We start from the raw sequence: 22217 nt of genomic DNA, 5'->3' as shown, positions 1-22217 counted from the left end.
CACTGGGTGTTATGCAAGCAGTGACGATGGTTCACACAAGGCCTCCGTCCGTTTTGTCTTGGCTGTGGTGCTTCCTTTGATGCTGAATGGCCCTGGCGGAAGGGCTCAGTTGGTAGAGCATCTGCTCTTCAGGGAGAAGGTCCCTGGCTGCCTGAAGCGCTGGAGAGCCACTGCCAGTTAGTGTGGGCAACACGAGGCTCTAGATGGGCCAGTGGACTGACTCTGTCTGGCAGTTTCCTGTGACTGTAGTCAGCCCACACCCTCCCTGCCATTGGGAGAACGGCAGGCTCTGAGGGAAGTCTTAAGCTTTGTTGTTGTTTAGTCGTTTAGTCGTGTCCGACTCTTCGTGACCCCATGGACTAGAGCACGCCAGGCACCTCTGTCCTCCACTACCTCCCGCAGTTTGGTCAAACTCATGCTGGTAACCTTGAAAACACTATCTAACCATCTCGTCCTCTGTCGCCCCCTTCTCCTTGTGCCCTCCATCAGTGTCTTCTCCAGGGAGTCTTCTCTTCTCATGAGGTGGCCAAAGTACTGGAGCCTCAGCTTCACGATCTGTCCTTCCAGTGAGCACTCAGGGCTGATTTCCTTAAGAATGGATGCGTTTGATCTTCTTGCAGTCCATGGGACTCTCAAGAGTCTCCTCCAGCACCATAATTCAAAAGCATCAATTCTTCGGCGATCAGCCTTCTTTATGGTCCAGCTCTCACTTCCATACATCACTACTTGGAAAACCATGGCTTTAACTATACGGACCTTTGTTGGCAAGGTGTCGTCTCCACTTCTCAAGATGCTTTCTAGGCCTGTCATTGCCCTTCTCCCAAGAAGCAGGCGTCTTTTAATTTCGTCGCTGCTGTCACAATCTGCAGTGATCATGGAGCCCAAGAAAGTAAAATCTCTCACTGCCTCCATTTCTTCCCCTTCTATTTGCCAGGAGGTGATGGGACCAGTGGCCATGATCTTCGTTTTTTTTGATGTTGAGCCTCAGACCATATTTTGCGCTCTCCTCTTTCACCCTCATTAAAAGGTTCTTTAATTCCTCCTCACTTTCTGCCATCAAGGTTGTGTCATCTGCATTTCTGAGGTTGTTGATATTTCTTCTGGCAATCTTAATTCCAGTTTGGGATTCATCCAGCCCAGCCTTTTGCATGATGTATTCTGCATATAAATTAAATAAGCAGGGAGACAAAATACAGCCTTGTCGTACTCCTTTCCCAATTTTGAACCAATCAGTTGTTCCATATCCAGTTCTAACTGTAGCTTCTTGTCCCACATAGAGATTTCTCAGGAGACAGATGAGGTGATCAGGCACTCCCATTTCTTTAAGAACTTGCCATAGTTTGCTGTGGTCGACACAGTCAAAGGCTTTTGCATAGTCAATGAAGCAGAAGTAGATGTCTTTCTGGAACTCTCTAGCTTTCTCCATATTCCAGCGCATGTTTGCAATTTGGTCTCTGGTTCCTCTGCCCCTTAGAAATCCAGCTTGCACTTCTGGGAGTTCTCTCTTTTTTTTTATAAAATATTTATTAAAGGTTTTAACAATAAAACAAACTTCACATTCACAACCAAAAAAGAAACACACCATCACAAGCCATCAAAAAAATCAAAAAGAGAAAAAAAGAGTACAATAGAAAAAAAAACCCCTACAAAATAGAAGGGAAAAAAAGCATAAAAAAGACATAAAAAATAATTCAATTTCTTAAATATTATTTCCATAACCCTCCTTCCAGACTCCCTCACATCTCCCTTTTCTGTGTTCCCTTTTATAAAATCTTGTTCAGCAATGCTTCACCTTCTTTCCAATCTTATTCTATATTGTACATTTCAGCTATTATGTCTCCAATTTCCCCCCTTGTTATCAATTATTTAAATTTGACATAATATTATTCTAATTTCACCTTTGTTCTTGTAAACCAATTTTTACATACTCCTTTCAACTATATCACTAATGCCATATTGTCTTTATATCCTGCATCATTCTAGCATTCATACAATTTACAATACTTTTGCAAATAATCCTTAAATTTCTTCTAGTCCTCTTCCACTATCTCTTCTCCCAGGTCTCGGATTCTGCCAGTCATTTCTGCCAATTCCATATAGTCTATCAGTTGCATCTGCCATTCTTCCAGGGTGGGCAAATCTTGTGTCTTCCAATGTTTTGCGATGAGTATTCTTGCTGCTGTTACTGCGTACATAAAGAAAGTTCTATCCTTCTTTGGCACCATTTGGCCAACAATGCCCAAAAGGAAGGCCTCTGGTTTCTTAGGGAAGGTATATTTAAATACCTTTTTCAGTTCATTATAGATCATTTCCCAGAAAGCCTTAACCCTTGGGCACGTCCACCAAAGATGAAAGAATGTTCTCTCAGTTTCTTTACATTTCCAACACTTATTGTCTGGCAAGTGATATATTTTTGCAAGCTTGACTAGGGTCATGTACCACCTATATATCATTTTCATAATATTTTCTTTCAGGGCATTACATGCCGTGAATTTCACACCAGTGGTCCATAACCGTTCCCAGTCAGCAAACATAATATTATAGCCAATATCTTGCGCCCATTTTATCATGGCTGATTTGACCGTTTCATCCTGAGTGTTCCATTTTAACAGCAAGTTATACATTCTTGAAAGTACCTTAATTTTTGGTTCTAACAGTTCTGTTTCTAGTTTCGATTTTTCCACCTGGAAGCCTGTTTTTTTATCCATATTAAAAACCTCCCTAATCTGAGAATAATGTAACCAATCTCGCACTTTATCCTTTAGTTTCTCAAAACTCTGCAATCTCCATGTGTCTCCATCTTTTTCTACTATCTCCCAATATTTTGGCCATTTGGCCTCCATATTGAGTCTTTTCTGAGCCTTAGCTTCCATTGGTGACAACCACCTTGGGGTCTTACTTTCTAATAAATCTTTGTATCTTGTCCAGACATTAAACACTGCCTTCCTGACTATATGGTTCTTAAAAGCTTTATGAGCTTTAACCTTGTCGTACCACAGATATGCATGCCACCCAAACACATTGTTGAACCCTTCCAAATCCAAAGTATCTGTATTCTCAAGAAGTAGCCAGTCTTTCAACCAGCAGAAAGCTGCTGATTCATAGTACAGTTTCATGTCTGGCAGGGCAAACCCCCCTCTTTCTTTAGCATCAGTTAATATTTTAAATTTTATTCTGGGCTTTTTGCCCTGCCAGACAAACCTAGAGATATCCCTCTGCCACCTCTTGAAACAATCCATTTTGTCCACAATCTGCAAAGTCTGAAACAAAAACAGCATTTTTGGCAATACATTCATCTTTACAGCAGCAATTCGACCCAGCAAGGAAAGCTTCAATTTTGACCAAATTTCTAGATCCCTTTTGATTTCTGACCAGCATTTTTCATAGTTATCTTTAAATAAATTCAAGTTTTTAGCCGTCATATTGACCCCTAGATATTTAACCTTTTTAACCACATTTAACTGTCTCCTTCTGAAACCTTTCTTTTTCCAAAGTTGTCAAGTTTTTTTTCCAAAACCTTAGTTTTCTGCTTGTTTAATTTAAATCCTGCCACCCGACAAAATTCTTGAATCAGTTCTAAAACTCTTTTCGTACTCGATTCTGGCTCCTGTAATGTCAAAACCAGGTCATCTGCAAAAGCCTTAAGTTTGTATTGTTTAGCTCCGACCTGAATTCCTTCAATCGACCGGTCCCTTCTGATCATGTTCAAGAGCACCTCCAGGTTCTCGATCCACATACTGCTTGAGCCTTCCTTGTAGAATTTTAAGCATAACCTTGCTAGCGTGTGAAATGAGTGCAATTGTGCGGTAGTTGGAGCATTCTTTGGCACTGCCCTTCTTTGGGATTGGGATGTAGACTGATCTTCTCCAATCTTCTGGCCACTGCTGAGTTTTCCAAATTTGCTGGCATATTGAGTGTAGCACCTTAACAGCATCATCTTTTAAAATTTTAAATAGTTCAGCTGGAATACCATCACTTCCACTGGCCTTGTCTTAAGCTTGGTCACTCCCAAATCCAGGAGCTGAACTCCAAATTTCATCCTGCTACCAATGGGAGGATACAGTCATAGAGTTGGAAGGGACCTAAAGGGTCAATCAGTTCAGCCCCCTGCAATGCAGAAATTAAAGCTAAAGAATTGACCAGGTAGGGCGGGGTGGGCAGATCACAAAAGCCCCATTCATGCCGCTTGCTTTTCTTTCTTGTGTTTAGAGAACTTTGAAAAGGCTTTGAACGCTGGCTTCATTCAAGCTACTGACTATGTGGAAATCTGGCAGGCGTACTTGGATTACCTGAGGAGAAGGGTGGATTTTACTCAAGGTAAAATTTAATACGGTGTTGGAGAATCTTCTAATAGTCATTTGGGCAACTGCTGTATTTCTAGACTTAGTTCCTACAGCCAGTCAGTGAGGTAGCCATCCTGTCTCTGGTCTCTGCCACTTTAGTACAGAAACAGCACAGCAGAAAACTCTTAGGAGCATTTTGGTCTCTGAATGGTGCTCTTCTTTCACTTGGTCTTTTTCAGACTCCAGTAAAGAGCTGGAAGAACTTCGGTCTGCATTTGCCCATGCAATAGAATACTTAAAGCAAGAAGTGGAAGAACGTATGTTGGGGCTTCTATTTTTAAAAAGGATATGTATATTTTGGGGTTATGAATGCACTGAAAAGCTTCTGATGCAATTTGTGACCCCTGCTTACTTGCCCAAGCCCTTACAGACCCTCTTGGGTGCCGTACTCATCAGATGGGGCCCTCCTGATGGTTCCACCTCCCTCGGAAGTTCAAGTGGTGGTGGCCCAGGAAAGGGCCTTTTCTGTGGCAGCCCCTAAGCTGTGGCATTCCATCCTCACTGAGGTGCATCTGGCAGTTTCACTATACAGCTTCCAGAAAATGGTGAAGACGCACCTCTTTACCCTGGCTTTTGACACTTGAGATGTATGCTTTCAGGACCCACCCTATTCTTGTGAATGTAATATGTGTTAACAATTCCAGATTACCTGCCGGTGATGGGTGGGCAATCAATTTTATAATCATAATACAGAAGACCTTTCCTTATCAGAGCTTGATTTGCCACTTCCTATGCTGTTCCAATCTTCTCGGAATCATACTTTCCCTGCTTTGCCCACAGGGTTTAGTGAGAGTGGGGATCCTTCGTGCACCGTAATGCAGACCTGGGCGAGGATTGAGGTAACCGTGGCTCATTCCACCATGGTGTATGTCTTGCTCTGCTTTTGGGGTTGGGGGTTGTGAGTCTAAAAGGATGTGCTATTCTTATCAGAGCTTTAAACGCTGCCCTTTCTTTGGATGCCGGGCATCCTCTTGTTTCTCCTTGTTAGGCTCGCCTGTGTAACAACATGCAGAAGGCACGAGAACTCTGGGACAGCATCATGACCAAGGGCAATGCCAAGTATGCCAACATGTGGCTGGAGTACTACAACCTGGAACGGTAAGAGATTTGGCAGCTGCCTTCCTGGGATGCTTCAGCTCTGGCCCTGGACCTATTTTACGGCTTCCCAGGTTCCTGTTCAGAAACCCTACAGTTAAGAAAACAATCGTTCAGGTCTCATGCCAGGGTTTTCTCTTTGGCAGCCTTCCCTAACCCTCAAGATTTGTTTGTTTATATCTTTATTTCATAAAATTTGTATACTGCTTGATTGTAAAAACAAACACCCTCAAAGCAGTTTACAAAAAGATAAAGCAATAAAATCAAGGAAAAAAGTACAGCCATACTTTATAACATTCAGGGGTTAAAATACTAAAACAGATTAAAATTATGTCTACTTTCCAAGCATCTGGGTACATTTGTTTAAACAATGTTCTTAGCAGGCACCGAAAAGAGTACAGTGAAGTCACCTGCTTGATATCAATATCAAGGAGTTCCAAAGTGTAGTTGCTGCCACACTATAATGTTAGACTATGAGGCCAATAATCGCTGGCATTGGCTGGATCTGATACGAGTTGGAGTCCAGAAGGATCTGGAGGGAACCAGGTTGGGGAGGACCTGAATATCGTATTCCCTTTGTGTGGGGTCAAAGTACTTTTGGATTTTAAGCCGTGTCCGGAGCTCTCCCAAGTGTCCTTGCACGGGTTCACTTTGTTTCCAGTGTGCCTTTCTGGCCTTTGGGCCTCTCCCAGGTTGAAAGCTTGGGTCCAACATAAGTCCACAGGCTGCAGTTAGTGAAATTATTTGGACACCACTCATGAAGCATAAATGTGCTACAAGAACAAACAGGCTGTGCTTGATGTACATTTGCAGCTGCCAAACCCTTCTTTCCCTCTGATTCCAGGGCACATGGCGACACCCAGCACTGCAGGAAGGCCTTACACCGGGCTGTGCAGTGCACAAACGACTACCCAGAGCATGTCTGTGAGGTGCTGCTTATGCTGGAGAGAATTGAAGGTCAGCTGCTTTTGTGAAGCTATTATGTGTATTGCGTTTGTAGTGGCTAAAACCCTGATTGGCTGAACTGCTGTGGTGTCACAGAATGTTCTGAAATCTGTTCAGCAAGGGGGCTTCGGTCCTGGCTTCCTCTTTCTCTTGGCGTGATTTGTATGTTGTTTTCTTGTCAGGAGCCCTTCATTAGAAAATAAACTAGACCCTGCAGCAAAAAATGATTTCTCCACTAGTTTTCCGTGTTCTCCCTCCCAGTGGTCAGTATTTTGTGCCTGCTGGGCATGCTCAATCTTTATTGGCCTGTTTTCTCTCCCTGCCCCATAGTTAAATTTCTTGCTTGCTTGTGCTGAGACACACTGTGCCCCAGCCGCCAACCATATTAAAAACTTAGATTTCTCCAATAATTTCTGTGGGTTGCCTTTAACTTCTGTCTCTGGTGATTCTTTAAAAATGGCTTCTCAGTCTGAACTAGGAAGTCATCTCCCAAAACAATGAGATGGTTTTTTCTCTACTGTGCTTCTTCCTTTTCTATTTTTTTTTTTAAATGAAAATTTATTGGTATTTTCAGCATACATATAAAAATCAAAAAACAAAAATAAACAAAATAAAAACCACCCAAAAAACAAAAAATTCAAAACTTAACAACAATTAAAAACACATAAAGTTTCAATTACTTATCTTCTTTAACCTTATTTCTCAGACCTCCTCACACCTCCCCTTCTTGTATTCCAATTTAGATTATCCGTTCAGCAAGTCCTTAACTTATTTCTCCACTTTAACTTAATAATTTGTTCTAACATGCTGTTATTATACTTTTCTTCTTTCTTCCATTTCCTCAATTTACTTTTACAAACCTTATTTCTATTTGATTTTAAAAAACCAAATTTAACTTATCCAAATTTACATCAATATTTATACCTCATTCATTATTCTTAAACCTTTTTCCTGAAGTCGACCAAAATTTCCCTTCCACGGTTTTCCCAATTTCCATACAACTAGCAAAAATATAAAAACAAAGCAGATTATATTTGTATACCCTTTGGATTCTCAAACTCCACCCACCCTTTTCCCGGTTCCAGTCCCCAACCAATATCCATCAGTCTTTATATGTTATTTAGCCTGGAGATCTCACGTCCGAGGCCCTTAAATCCCTCTTAGTTCCTCTCTGCCGGTCTTTTTGATAGTCTTTGATATTAAACCCCAAATCTCGGAGAGGCTCCGGCCCAACAGGATCCATGTTGCTTCCAGCCAGACCTCCATATTTGGAAACAAAGCCTATGGGGTACTCCAACACTTGTTTCATATTTCTTTCAAATCCAAAAGTCCCCAAAGCTCCAACTTTCACCTTCAGCAAATTTATAATCCTCAGGTCTTCAGATCTCCACAAAAGGAGATCTCTCCATTTTTCAGTCACCAATTCAGGCCAGGCTTTCCACATCAAATTTTTATTTTCCTCTTTTGTCATCCTGTCAGGCCTCAAATTGCAGTTCTCCTTTGACATCTGCAAAATTCCAGCTCCTCCTTCATTTCCTTCTAAAGCGACATATTGCTCCATCTTGTCAAAACTTTCAGTTTCATCTGTTTGTTCAGTTTCATCTACTTGTTCAGTTGAATGGGCTTCCTGTTTCAAATCCTTATCAGGTTCAATACTGTTATTTACTGTCAGGCGTAGTGCTGAAGCCTCTGTAGCCAAAACATTGTATTGATCTTGTAACTTTCCCAAGAGAACAAATGCTCTGTCTAGTTCTGCTTGAATTTTCCATCCTCCGCCCATTCCTGCAATGTCACTAAAACCCCTCTAGGGGGATTTTAGTTCCTTAATATTCCTTTCAGCTCAAAACCAAAAGTCCAGTTATTTTGTGTCAGCCCTTCCTTATTTTCAGCAAATTGTAACAAATAAACCAGCAGAGGCAACAAAAACAAAGTTCTCTTTTTCCGACTGACAGCTAACTTGACAGCTGTCAAACTCTTCAATATTACATCAGCAGGCTTTCTCGCGGGACGCTCCCGGGTCTGGGTGTGTGTGAAATTTTAGCTCCCAAAATTTATCTTTTATCCTCCAGTAAATCTTCTTGTAATGTCAGAACCGTGAAGTTAAAATCTTATACAAAAACAAAGAAAAGTTCTCTCGACCTCAGGTGACAGGTCCTTTGCTTTAGATTGTTTACAAAGAGGGGGGGTGGACTTCCTTTTTAACCCTTCCCCGCGCGTTCCTGATCCAAAAAAAGAATTTTAGGGTTCAAATCTCCGTATTACTCACGGGTTGATGTTTTAAAGTCCGATTGATCCAAGGAAAAAGTCAGCGCTCTCCGTCAATGGCTTGCGGCTTCACTTCGTAGACGAGGGAGTACTCTCAGCACCACGCCTCACCCCGTCCCCGTTCCGAAGCCTTTAAAAAGGCTCCTTCACGTATTGGGGGGGGGGCGCAAATGGTGCCCGCCGAGTCTCTATGTTCACAGGCCTTCGCGCCTGTGATTTTAAGGGTCCCCGCTTCGCCGCAGCGGCCAGACCCAAACTCTACGGAGCCGATTCCCTCCGGAGCTCGGAGGGAATCCGCCATTAAACGATGGCGCCAACCCGGAAGTCCTAGCTGCTTCTTCCTTTTCTAGCCCCTGCATTCTGTTCCCCCCTCCTACAGCATTCTGTGCCATCTAGTTATTACCTGACTCTTTCGGGGTTTTTACAAACTTTCTTTAAATGATTTTTTGCTTCTCTGTAAATCTCCCCAAGTCTGTTGATGCCCTTTTCTTATGCGTGAGTGATGCAGTTTTGGCTACATAAGCTTGAGAAGACTAATTTTATTTATTTATTCAGGTTATTATTTATTCAGGTTATTCAGGCATGCCTCACAAAGTGGTTCACATAAAATAATTACAACAATAAGCATCACTTTTTTAGCTGTTTACCTTCCTGCCAAAGCGGTGCCCAATTATCTACTTGCACTGCTGTGCTTTTGAACTGCTAGGTGGGCAGGAGCTGGGACCGAACAAAGGGAGCTCACCCCGTCGTGGGGATTTGAACCACAGACCTTCTGATCAGCAAGCCCAAGAGGCTCAGTGGTTTAGACCATGCGCTATCTGCGTCCCTTGGATATTGCATATTGGCAATGTATACCCAGTTCTGAAGGAGGCGTATGCAGAATAAAATCCTTCTCTTTCTCTCAGGCACTTTGGAAGACTGGGATGCAGCTGTTCAGAAGACAGAAAACCGGCTTGCTCGAGTCAATGAGCAACGAGTTAAGGTCAGGATACATGCATCTTTTTAAATCTCCTATTGTAGCTTTTCCCAACCTGGTTCCTTCCAGGTGTTTTGGACTATGAATGCAATTGGCCCCATCCTGCACCTGGTTGGGAAGTCTTCCTTATTCAAACGTAGTGCTCCTTCCTTGCTTTTTAAAGACATATTTTTAATTGCAGACCCTGCAAATTAAGCAAAACTTTCACTAAACCTTGGGTGGGATGAGGTCTCCTGTGGTTCCAGGTAGCGACAGGGTTTTCTGTTATTTATTCATTTTATTTTACTAATTTACACTATATACTGGCCTTTATCCATCATTGTTGTCCAGCAGCTCCTTGGATTAGTTCAATTGGGTGGGAAGGAATCTGGATCTGAAGGCGCAAGGCCTGGGGGTTCCTCTGCTTCTTAGGGCACAGGAGTCTGTTAGGAGGCCACGGCCTCAGTTGGAACTTTTTGCATTGTTGCATCTGTTTGTAGGTTGCGGAGAAGGAGGCTGTCCTGGCGAAACAGGAGGCACAGCGAGCCGAGCAGCAGAAGCCTTCGCGGGCAGAGAAGAAGAGGGCTGCCAAAAAGTCCAGGAAGTTTAAAACTGGAGAGAAGCGCAAGGCTGACAGTGATGATGGCGAATGGGGGCGGGAGGAGGAGGAAGAAGGTACTGGCTCCACCTGTTTTTATTTATGTCACAAAACGTATGTACTGCAATGCACTTTATGTGGGGCTTCCCTTGCGCTTGACCCAGAAGCTGCAGTTAGTGCCTTCCCCTATATGTGCCCACTCATTCGCTTTGGTTGGCAGAACTGGCACTGTTAGCGGTGCCACAGAATTACCCGTTCAGCATTTGTAAGAAACTTTTAGTGTGGCAGCACCTGCACTTGGCTTCTCCCTGCCTGTCCCTGTCAAGCCGGCGGCTTCATGGTACGCTTTTCAGCACCTGATAAAACCATTTTAGCCTACGCAGGTGTCAGGGTGGATTTGATTTAAATCAAATCAGTATAAATCACAATTTAAGTCACTAGTCAGTAAGACTTGATTTAAGTATTTTTTTTTTACAGAAAGACTCATTCTTGCTGGTATAATCTTAATATTTACAATCAGATGTAGGCTTCATTTTTGGAATAATAAGTTTTCAGAGTGATTTTTACAGTTGTATCAAAAATTACTGATTTGGTTATACTATTAGAAATACATAGACAGATAATTATGAAATGATTGTGAGGTTTAATAAGTTAACTTTATATTTGTATAACTTTTCTGCTGTACTTTATTGGAAGGAGAAAAATAATCATTTCCTTAATAACAATTTAAACAATTTATTTAACTAAAACAATAACATTATAGCATGCGTATTCATGTTTGTTAACTGATGTGGCATTAAACTTTCTTTCTTAAAAAAAACCTTAGACTGAGTTTTAGCACACACGAAAAACTTAAAACAAATCCTTATTTCCTGAGGGATAGCTTTTGGACTATAATGTAACTTAAATAGAAAACTATCTTTAGAAAGATTTTTCCTCCAAAAGCATTTTATTTTAAAAATCCAATTTAAATTTTAAAAATCTGATTTTTTAAAAAAAATTATAATAAAAAGAATCATTGATTTTTATTCACCCTGGCAGGTGTTCAGAAAGCTGATACTAGTTCTAACTTGTTTTTAGTCTATTGTTATTTTAACTTTTCATATGTCTTAAATTATTGTTAATTTTTCTAAGTTACAATTTTATTGCTTTATGATTTTTCAAAACTGCTTTGAGGATTTTGGACAGTCAAGTGGTGTATAAATTTTATGAGTAAAATAATTGCACCACTTGAATGATTTTTAGAAAAATCAAAGCAGTTTACAAGAGGATAAACAAAATTATCTGTAAAATCAAAGTTAACAATTTAAAACATTTGAGAAACTAATTAAATACAGTGGTGCCTCGCAAGACGAAAAGAATCCGTTCCGCGATTCTCTTCGTCTAGCGGTTTTTTCGTCTTGCGAAGCAACCCTATTAGCGGCTTAGCGGCTTAGCGGCTATTAAAGGCTTAGTGGCTTAGCTGCTAAAAGGCTATTAGCGGCTTAGAAAAAGGGGGGGGAGCGGGGGGGAAAATCGCAAGATTTGCAAGACGTTTTCGTCTTGCGAAGCAAGCCCATAGGGAAAATCGTCTTGCGAAGCAACTCAAAAACGGAAAACCCTTTCGTCTAGTGGGTTTTCCGTCTTGCGAGGCATTCGTCTTGCGGGGCACCACTGTAGTATCTTTTGCACAGCTGCTAGGGAGCTAGTGCTTTGAATTTGGTAGAACATCTGAGTAAACATAACAGATTAAAGTAAAAAAGCGACCTGCATCTTTTCCCTCTCCCCAATAAATTGTGCAGCTTTGGTCTTCTGCATGGAACGCCCTAAACAGCGACTCAGTCGTCTACTTGGCAGAGGCTTTCTAGCCAGTGGGAGGGACAGAACCATCCCTCTCTTCCTGGACTTTATACCTGCTTCATTAGTGTTTTCAAGTAGTACCATAGTGCTGTAAATGTATAGTGTGACTGTGGCTTCAATGTTTGCTGCCCAGTTTTCCCTTGCCTTCCTTCTGTGGACACTGGGGCGACAAGGCCAATGGCTGCCCCCTCCTGCTCCTTAACCCCTTTTTTGTGTGGTTTTCATAAATTAGTTCCAGTACGTGCGGTGGGATGTGAAGTGATAGCTTCAGGTGGAACTTCCCCCTTCTCTTTAATAGCCTCTGCTTAATATTTTGTACTGCAAAAGCCTGTATGTGGCAGTGGAGCCACTTCAGTTGGGAATGTCATTTAATGTCTCTTTGACCAGCTGAACAGCCCAGCAAGAGGCACAAGACGGGGGGCGGTGATACTTTGGCTGAAGAGGAGGTTGAAGACATGGAGATGGAAACAGGGCTCTTCGGAAAGAACATGCCCACAAATGCAGGTTTGAGACCCAAGGAAGCAGCGGCAGCTTCCAAGTGGAAAGACACCCCCAAAACCTTTCATGACAGCGAAAAGGATAACGTCACTGTCTTCGTCAGCAACCTCTCCTACAGCATGGCAGAGCCTGAGGTGAAGTTGAAAGATCTCTTTGCAGACTGTGGGGATGTGGTGGAGGTCCGTCCCATCTTCACCAACAAAGGGGTTTTCCGGGGCTACTGTTACGTGGAATTCAAGGAAGAGAAGTCAGCACTGAAAGCCCTCAGCCTAGATCGGACAGATGTGGAGGGGAGGCCCATGTTTGTGTCCCCGTGTGTCGATAAGAACAAGAATCCAGAGTTTAAGGTACACCTGCCTCCTTCCTTAAGCTGCTAACCCCATTGCTGGCCTCTGGGTATCGGGTGAGGAAGTCAGGTGGGGCAAAGACCATTGTGGTGCAGCTGTGGCAGGACTGGGGAGCATGTTGCCACTCACTGGTCATGCTGGCTCAGGTTTGTCAAGGACTGCTCCCCAAACCCCGGGTACCAGGCCTTGGTGACTTAGCTGGATCTGGTTTTCAGAGTCTACCACTCACCCTGCAAGGTATGCTGCCGCCACCCCTTCAGCCAGCCTGGGTCAGGGAGACCCCCAGACCTCACTGGACACCACTAAGGTGTCTAGAGAAGCAAGAGCTGAGGAGGAGGTCATCAGCTGAGAAGCAAGCAAGAAGTTAGGAACTGGACTTTAGTACCCCAAGGCTTCACCCAAGTAGATCAACCCCAATTTTAAATTTGGTAGATTTATTAAGAAATAGTAAAATAAAATAAAAGGTTGTTGTTTAGTCGTTTGGTCATGTTCGACTCTTCGTGACCCCATGGACCAGAGCACGCCAGGCACTCCTGTCTTCCACTGCCTCCCACAGTTTGGTCAAACTCATGCTGGTAGCTTCAAGAACACTGTCCAACCATCTCGTCCTCTGTCGTCCCCTTCTCCTTGTGCCCTCAATCTTTCCCAATATCAGGGTCTTTTCCAGGGAGTCTTCTCTTCTCATGAGGTGGCCAAAGTCTTGGAGCCTCAGCTTCACGATCTGTCCTTCCAGTGAGCACTCAGGGCTGATTTCCTTCAGAATGGAGAGGTTTGATCTTCTTGCAGTCCATGGGACTCTCAAGAGTCTCCTCCAGCACCAGAATTCAAAAGCATCAATTCTTCGGTGATCAGCCTTCTTTATGGTCCAGCTCTCACTTCCATAGAGTGGTACCTCGGGTTACAAATTTTTCAGGTTACAAATGCTTCGGGTTACAGACTCCGCTAACCCGGAAGTAGTACCTCGGGTTAAGAACTTTACTTCAGTATGAGAACAGAAATCGTGTTGCGGCAGTGGGAGGCCCCATTAGCTAAGGTGGTACCTCAGACTAAGAACAGTTTCAGGTTAAGAACGGACCTCCAGAACAAATTAAGTTCTTAACCAGAGGTACCACTGTACATCACTACTGAGAAAACCATAGCCTTAACTATACGAACCTTTGTTGCCAAGGTGATGTCTCTGCTTTTTAAGATGCTGTCTGGGTTTGTCATTGCTTTTCTCCCAAGAAGCAGGCATCTTTTAATTTCGGGACTGCTGTCACGAAATAAAAGGTTGTAGCATCAAATGGGCCCAAAAGGCCCATAAATGTACACTTAGAAGTCTAATTGACAAAGCAGTTGGGAATAAAACCAGAATAAAATAACAAAGCTAACCTATCCCAATTCTAAACCTTCTGTAGAGTATTGAATTTCAGTTGTAATTCATTGCATGGGGGTGGGGGGTGACCTCCTAGGTGTTGCAAAGAGACAGGAAAGGGAAAGGGAGTGCCCCAAACATGAAAACAGGCTGGCTTTACAGTAAGAAGCATGGTAATGGGCATCTCTCTCAGGCCTGCTTTACTCAGCTCTTTGAAATGAGGGCAACCAATGTGTCCCACTGGATGTTGCTGGACGGCAGCTCCCCTCATCCCTCCCCTTTGGCCATGTTGGCCGAGAGGATGGCATTGGCTCCCCCTGCTCTAAACCCTTTCTCTTACGTGCATGTTGTTGTCTGCTTTTCTTCTACTTTGCAGCTTCCTTCCCTCTTTGTTCTCACCATCTCCCTCCTCTCTAACTGCAGTTAGTGTGCAGTAAGATGGCTCCTGCAGGGAGCCTGTGAAGAAAGGCAAACTGGTTGCCAGACGGGGACACACACAATACAGTGGTACCTCCAGTTGCGAACAGGATCCATTCTACGTATGTGCGTGGCACGATTTTGCGCATGCACGAAGTGCGATTTAGCGCTACTGCGCATGTGCGAGCAGCCAAACCTGGAAGTAACCCTTTTTGGTACTTCTGGGTCGCTGCGGAACGCAACATGAAAAAACGTACCATGAAGTGGGCGTAACATGAGGTATGACTGTATATAGTTTCTCCCAAGACTGTCAGTGTACAGTTCTAGGCATTTGAATTTTAAGATCAGTAGTTGGGCAATACGTAATTGGGACAAATCAAAATGCCATGAAGTGCGGCAAGCTTTTGAGTTCTTCAACCAAGATGTAAACTTAAAAGTTCTGGAGACCTCAAAAGCTTACTTCGTGGTCCCAAACAAGATATTGCCCGGCTGTGGATGAGCCCCCACCCCTAAAGATCAACACAACTTCAATTTTTTGAATTTTAAGATGTGAAACTGAAATCCTGCATATATGTTTTTTATTAAACCCACACAACTTTGAATAGATTGGATCTTTCTCAAACGCTGCTTGTTTTTGGAGTTTTAGAAATTCTTGTTTCTCTTCCCTCAAGGTGTTCAAGTATAGCACTGTCCTGGAGAAACACAAGCTATTTATCTCTGGATTGCCTTTTTCCTGTACTAAGGAGGAACTGGAGGAAGTGTGCAAAGCCCATGGGAATGTGAAGGAGATCCGGCTGGTCACAACTCGTGCTGGCAAACCCAAGGTAGGCCTTGACCACCACTAGTGGTTTGAGCAGATTCCCCAAGAGAGAGACCATATTGGGGAGTGGCTTTTAAAAAGCTTGGTTGGAGAACTGTATTTGGATCATTGTCCAAGTTGCCCATTAAGAAGTACAGGAAATGCAGTGTGCTGGCTTCATAGCACATCTTCTCTTTACTGTTAGGGCCTAGCCTATGTGGAATTCGAGAATGAGATGCAGGCCTCCCAAGCAGTGCTGAAAATGGATGGCCTGACAATCAAAGATCAAATCATTAAGGTGGCAATTAGCAACCCGCCTGCCCGAAGATTCCCTGAGAAGTCTGAGGCAGCAGGGAGAGCCATGGGACCCCGGCAGATCTATGGCGCGTGAGTATATTTTGGGTGTGGTCTCCTCCTTCAGGGAGTGCAGTGTGGCTTGCACCCTGCACAGCAGCACAACGTCTTCTAGGACACCTCTCTCTCTCCCAAGCCTTGTCACTTAAAAAAAAAGAGACCTCTGGGCTGAAGAACACTCACTCCAATGGTGCCAATGGGTAAGTCTCATAGTAGTCAAGACTTCTGTGTTGTGCAGATGTGACCAGAAAAGAAGCCTTGTGTCTCCTGAAAGCCCTTCGCAGAGAGGCTCTTACTTGGCATCAGAAACAAATAAATGATGGCATCTTTATTTTATTTTCAGGACCATGTAAAACCTTACCCAGGCACTTGGGTCTTAGGTGTGGCTTATGTCTTCTCATGGCTAGACATATAGTAGTAGGAAAAACAGTTGAATCTGCACAATGAATGCAAGGCACAGAATTTTAGCATGCAGTAAGCAAAGCCCCCAACATTTATATCTCGTTTAATCTGTTCTTTCAAAAGCCGCGGCAAAGGGAGAACCCAGCTCTCGATGGTCCCTCGTGCTCTGCAGCGCCAGAGCACCCCCATGGCCAAGGCAGAGAATGGAATGGCCCAGAACCCAGCAGCGCCATCCCTCCCCATGGCAGAGGAGCCTAAGAAGATGTCTAACGCAGACTTTGCCCGGCTGCTTCTGAACAAGTGAGCGAGTGGGGATGTGTGTTGCGTGTGCCAGTGAGAAAAACGGGCAGCTGGTGACCACCCCTCACTTCTCTGGACTTCCACACCTACCAAGCTAGAGAGAGCAGGGAGCTGCTGATATGGGAATGGTCTGGTTTTTCTCTGAGAATCAGGTGGCAAAGATGATGTACTTTGCGGGCAGGAGGGGAAATCCTGGTTGAAATGGCTTTAAATGCTCCCTCATATTGAGGGATGTGATGAGGGATGTAAATTCACTTTAGAGGTGGCTCATGATGCTTCATGGAGCTTCTTTCTTTTTTTAAAGGAAACTTTTTGACAAATGAGAAGTTTATAATGTGAAAGCTTATGGCTCTAAGTTTATACAAGTCCTATGGCAGGCTCAGATCCAGTTTGTTGGGGCAGCTTCTCTGTCTCACCTGCAAGTACACTTTACAAACACCCAGGCACCCTCAGATCTGTGGCATTACTCATCTCCTCCTCCTATGAAAAGTTATAAATAGCAGATGCTAGTAACTTCACCGTAATGGCCTATTTTAGTACTGGGGTGCAGGGATAAGAATTTCTATTGACCATTTGCTCAAGTTGGTCTGCTTTTTTAAAAAAATAGATGTATCTATCTAAATATTTGAGTATTTGTAAAGATGTGCCAGACCATTATTTTTCAGCTTTGACACGATGCTAGAAGGATCACTTGTAAACTCGGATGTGTTGCCTCTGTGGACCATTTGGCATTTCGTTTGCCAAAGATCTGTACTTGTCTATATCTTGTTTCTTTGTTTTTTGGCTTCAGACTTTTGTTTGGTTTTGTACACCATGTGAAGTGTAAGACTATGTTCCTACTCCAGGCTCCATTAAAGCAAGTTCTTGAAAGCTGCCTGGGGCCTCTTGCTTGTGTGGCTGTGAAGACACTGCCTTTGTGTCTTAGGCTGCAGAAGACGGGCGAGAGCCCTTTCAAGCAATACAGGGGCAGCCAGTGTTGTGCCCACCACTGACTAGGGCTGATAGATGTCCAACACTGGACAGTGCCCTGTTGACTCTACGGATTTAATGAAACTCTCCCTTAAGCGGCCTGTAAGAGCATGATGGACTTCAGTACCAGTTGAAGGAAATGGGTTACTTTGCAAAATATGCTAAACCACCTGGCAAGGAGGAATCCAGAAACACATGCTCCAAATTTGTCAATGGAAATGAACCAGCCGGCTGCTATTTTACTACAGCTTCCAACTGCTGCAGTCTCTGGAATTTAGAGCATTTAGAGAGCATCAGGTTGACAAAGATGATTTAGGAAGCTAATGCAACATCCAAATTTCTCCCTACCCGCTTCCTGGTAAATGGAAGTCACAAGTTTGGACTTTGTGGTAGAGTGGGATTTTAGCACTATTAGCAAGAATGGTGAACATATTTACAGCTCTACCCCTTTGCTCTAACAATCGAGCAGTGTTATTACTACTGCTGACAATGTTGCTTAAAAACCTTCAACTGTTACACCGCAATCCAAGTGCTGCAAAGGAGCATGGCACTGTCTCACTGATCCTCCCCTATCACAAGTGACAATGGAGGTGACCTGTTCTTAAGGGAGGCCCTCCACATTACCTGAGACCACCTGGCTGGAAGCCACACAGTCCAAGTTACCTTCAGTAAGTCTTTATGTAACTATATGCTACTCTATGTAACCCACAACCTAACTCTAACCCCCTCTGTCCCCCACCATCATACCCTGTCAGCGCTACCTACTAGGCCCAACTCTCTAGAAGCAAGAGACACAGAACATCGCAGGTGGGTTGACAAGGAAACACCATCCAAAGCAGACAAACAAAAATAGCTACCTTAAAAGCAATCACACAATGTGAGGAGGGCAGGGAACCCTGTCAAAAAAAAAACCCCGCATCACCTCTTACATGAGCACCATGAAACCCACACTTTCTTCCTACAAGAGATACAGAGCCCACCTAAAGGTAGAAAACTTCTAAATGAATCCTTCTTTAGCCAACAATGAGTGTCCCCTGGCTCAGGAAAAGCATGTGGAGGAGCCATAGTGCTCAGCAGAGACTTAAAAGCCACAACAACACTAAAAGGCAGATTCATCTTTTCCAAGAGAACACTAGGTGGCAAAACTAAATTGACGATTGGCTCTATAAAAAGGTAAAGGTACCCCTGCCCGTACGGGCCAGTCTTGACAGACTCTAGGGTTGTGCGCCCATCTCACTCAAGAGGCCGGGGGCCAGCGCTGTCTGGAGACACTTCCGGGTCACGTGGCCAGCGTGACAAGCTGCATCTGGCGAGCCAGAGCCGCACACGGAAACGCCGTTTACCTTCCCACTAGTAAGCGGTCCCTATTTATCTACTTGCACCCGGGAGTGCTTTCGAACTGCTAGGTTGGCAGGCGCTGGGACCGAGCAACGGGAGCGCACCCCGCCGCGGGGATTCGAACCGCCGACCTTTCGATCGGCAAGCCCTAGGCGCTGAGGCTTGATTGGCTCCCAATTTCAAAACAGACTTTGTCCAGAAAACACTAAATAAATTCATCTCCAAAGGGCAAGCAATCTTGGGAGGCAACCTCAAGCTAAATGTGAGAGGCACCTCCGTGAGAGACATCTGCCCCACAACCACATGGGCAACTTTCCTTCAAGGGAAACCCCAAAACAGACTCTCATAGGCTACTAGAAAGGCTAAAAAACGGAGGCCTGTACGATATATGGGGTGAAGAGAACCCAGGCAACACCAGCCACACATTCTCAAGTCCGGGCACCACACCATAATGTCCAGATTGGCTAGCATTCTGCTCTCACCAGGCCTGATCCCCTTGGTTGGAACGACAAATGTTGATAACATTAAGATCACGGACCATGCCTTCTCTCAAGCTAGGAGAGAAAATGCAAACCACCTCATCATGGTCCTTTAGTCCCATACTGAACACAAACCAAATGGCAAGAGAGTTTCTCTCGAAGACCCTCCAAAACTACTTGAAGGACGATGGTGTAGAGAACCTAACAACCCCCTCAGGCACGGCTAAACTTGGCCCTCCGGATGTTTTGGGACTAAAGTTCCCACCACCCCTGACCACTGGTCCTGTTAACTAGGGATGATGGGAGTTGTAGTCCCAAAACATCTGGAGGGCCAAGTTTGGCCATGCCTGACCCCCCTCCTCTGGGACGCAATGAAAATGGTTGTCAGAGAAACCTGTATAAAAGAAAAAGCTTCCCTTAAAAGCAAACCACCTCAGAAATTAACCAACAAGAACGGGAGATCACAACCCTCTCAAAACGCTGCAAACAAACAGGAGCCAAAAAACCTCATAGAACAAAAAAGAAGGGAGATTGACATATCTGGTTGGGGGGCTAAACCTAGCTCCTTTCGTGACCGTGAGAATGCTGCTATGAGGCTTTATTCTCTCAGATACCCTGATTCAAAGGCATATGTGGTTGCATATTCACACATGGATTCCTGTGAAATGGGCTCAAATCAATGGAAAGTTTCTCTCCATCTTGCTGGGTCTGTGTGTGAAGGAAGTCGCAAGATGGATCTTAAAGAGGCAGTTGTCACATGTGTTGTCTTCATAAGCAATACATGCACAGGATGTGCCATACTGTCAAAACAGAATCAGACCATCTTCAAAATATGGGTAAGTGCAACAAAAATATTTTTTCCTCTTTATGTTTTATTTATTCCAGATTTTAAAAATAAAAATCAGCTTAAAAACCATCCATACAAATTGGATTTCATAACCATCATTTTAAGTAATAGAAAATAATATGAAAATATTTACTGTAAACGTGAAGGCTGCTTTTAAAGTCAGAATACAAAACTACTTCCTACAGCAAGGCTCAAGCGAAGTCTCCGCTACTGAAGGAATACAGGATACATTAAAAAAAGCTTTGCTCCAAGTGGTGCTGCAGTAGAACCCCCATTCAGTTCAGGGCTTGAATGGATCTCCTGCCCAAGTCCTATCATAATGAACGGTATGCTCAGAATTAGGATACTGTACAACAGAGAGAGGCCTGCTTTGCGCCACAAGGGTTGAGAAACCTGTGGCACCTCCAGATATCATTGGACTATGACTCCCATCGGCCTGACCATCGGCCTTCCTGGCTTGGACTGATGAGAGTTGCCATCCTGCAACATGTGGAGGCACACAGGTTCTCCACGCCTGCCATAAATAGTCTGACTACAGCAATATATTATAAATTATACAGAAATGTTCTCTTGTGTGCTTTCCCCCTCCTTTTTATCCTGCAACCATGAAAAGAGTTACATTCCCTACTTAAATTCTTCGTATAAGAAGCAACATGAAAATAACATAACATGCATTGCATTTTTCTCTTTTAACCAATCCCCCCTCCCATTTACCTTCAAATAAATTAAAGGCACCCAAGCTTCTTTTTGCAGTCCAAAAACCCCCCTCTCTCCCTCTGCACCATCCCAAATAAATCTGCACCAATTTCCTCTGAACACAACATTTTTCCATTTAAAGTTTGATTGTTATGTGAAAACAAGGGAAGAGAATGGCCATGGCTCTCATCAAATGAAGCTACAACAATCATTTACAGGTGGAAATATAGGCTGTATCAGCAAATGCATTTCCAAAGCTGAATTTGCTGAGATAACACTAATGCAGAGGTGGGCACTTGCAAAGGAGAACCTGCAATTATAACCCAGACTGTAGCTACCACTTCTTCCCTACAAATGCACCCAGAGGCTGTTCCCTTTGTGATTTCTTTAAGTGTAGTTCTGCCCTTGATTGTGTGTTTCCTAGCAAGAATTCCAGCTAAAAGCAATGTGGCTCCCACCTCCCCTTCTACCTGCATGGCAGGGGGCTGGACTAGATGACTCTCGAGACCCTTCCAACTCTACAATTCTATGATTCTAGCCCAATGTGGCGAAAAATCAGAAAGCCGCACATGGAAAATACTATTGGCTCCCTTGCTTTAAGTCGTTTCTTCCAAAATTTGTTCAGATATGGGCTTTAGGAATCTTGCTGACTTCTAGGTCCCTTCTTTGCTTAACTTGTATGTCAAAACCTGTCAAATGGTCAGGTGATGTTACTGATGGCAGTCCTTGTATGTGGGATGTCGTCCTGGGAAACCGCTAGATGCAGGCTGAGTGGCCATAATCTCATAACACTTTGCCTCAACATCCTTCCTGTGAGTTCGTCTGCAGCACTCAGTTGGAAGCTCTTAGTTCTTCTTCTGGGAACCTATCATGACCTTTGAGACGAAGTTTACAATGGCACTGGCAGGCTGCTCTGGATCATTCTCTGCAAACAAGTGGCACACGTTGTCTGCAGCGTCACCTTGTTTCCTTGCAACAAACCCAAACACCCTGTAGAAAGCAAAAGCAAAGGAAATGCGCATGAAAAGAACGAAGCATCACGCGCCACAGAGCGAATAATGGAATTACTTTGCAGGCCAGAACTAAGAGAAAGTAGTTTGTAAACTTGCCCCCCACTCCCAGCTGCCTTCTGCGACTACAGGAGATGTTAGGTCAGCAGACTCTGCTTCACCCAATCCAACAAGACTAGACCATCACTCCTCCTACAACTTTCTTCCTTGGCTACAAATACTAGCAAGTTGCATATGCCATGATTCCCAATTCCTGCAATGCTCGCTGAATCGGAATGCGGAGGAAAGGGGGCTGTTGAGAAGAGCAGCAGACGCCATTTGTATGTCTCTGCTCTTGTCCCACTAAGGGCATCATTTCCAGGACATA

At 43.9% G+C, this 22217-nt stretch overlaps 2 protein-coding genes across 6 annotated transcripts in view; one reads left to right on the top strand and one right to left on the bottom strand.

The window, feature by feature from the left end:
• The window catches only part of SART3 (spliceosome associated factor 3, U4/U6 recycling protein), a 28350-nt gene extending 10969 nt beyond the window's left edge, over positions 1–17381 (top strand). The window contains exons 9-19 of the mRNA XM_028701996.2: positions 4210–4317; positions 4523–4600; positions 5124–5182; positions 5332–5441; positions 6283–6395; positions 9554–9630; positions 10104–10278; positions 12428–12885; positions 15328–15480; positions 15661–15842; positions 16335–17381. Of these exons, the coding sequence (XP_028557829.2) occupies positions 4210–4317; positions 4523–4600; positions 5124–5182; positions 5332–5441; positions 6283–6395; positions 9554–9630; positions 10104–10278; positions 12428–12885; positions 15328–15480; positions 15661–15842; positions 16335–16515 (1694 nt within the window). The 3' untranslated portion in view covers positions 16516–17381. The remainder of the gene's footprint in view (positions 1–4209; positions 4318–4522; positions 4601–5123; positions 5183–5331; positions 5442–6282; positions 6396–9553; positions 9631–10103; positions 10279–12427; positions 12886–15327; positions 15481–15660; positions 15843–16334) is intronic.
• Positions 17382–20149: 2768 nt separating this feature from the next.
• The window catches only part of TNS3 (tensin 3), a 92965-nt gene continuing 90897 nt past the window's right edge, over positions 20150–22217 (bottom strand). For all 5 annotated transcript variants that reach the window (XM_077917678.1, XM_077917679.1, XM_077917681.1 and 2 more), the window contains one exon: positions 20150–21830. In XM_077917678.1, the coding sequence (XP_077773804.1) occupies positions 21686–21830 (145 nt within the window). In that variant the 3' untranslated portion in view covers positions 20150–21685. The remainder of the gene's footprint in view (positions 21831–22217) is intronic.

Source organism: Podarcis muralis, chromosome 13 (assembly GCF_964188315.1).
Source record: "Podarcis muralis chromosome 13, rPodMur119.hap1.1, whole genome shotgun sequence".
Lineage (NCBI taxonomy): Eukaryota > Metazoa > Chordata > Lepidosauria > Squamata > Lacertidae > Podarcis > Podarcis muralis.
The sequence above is the reverse complement of the archived record's forward strand: the minus strand, read 5'-3'. Positions and strand labels throughout refer to the sequence as shown.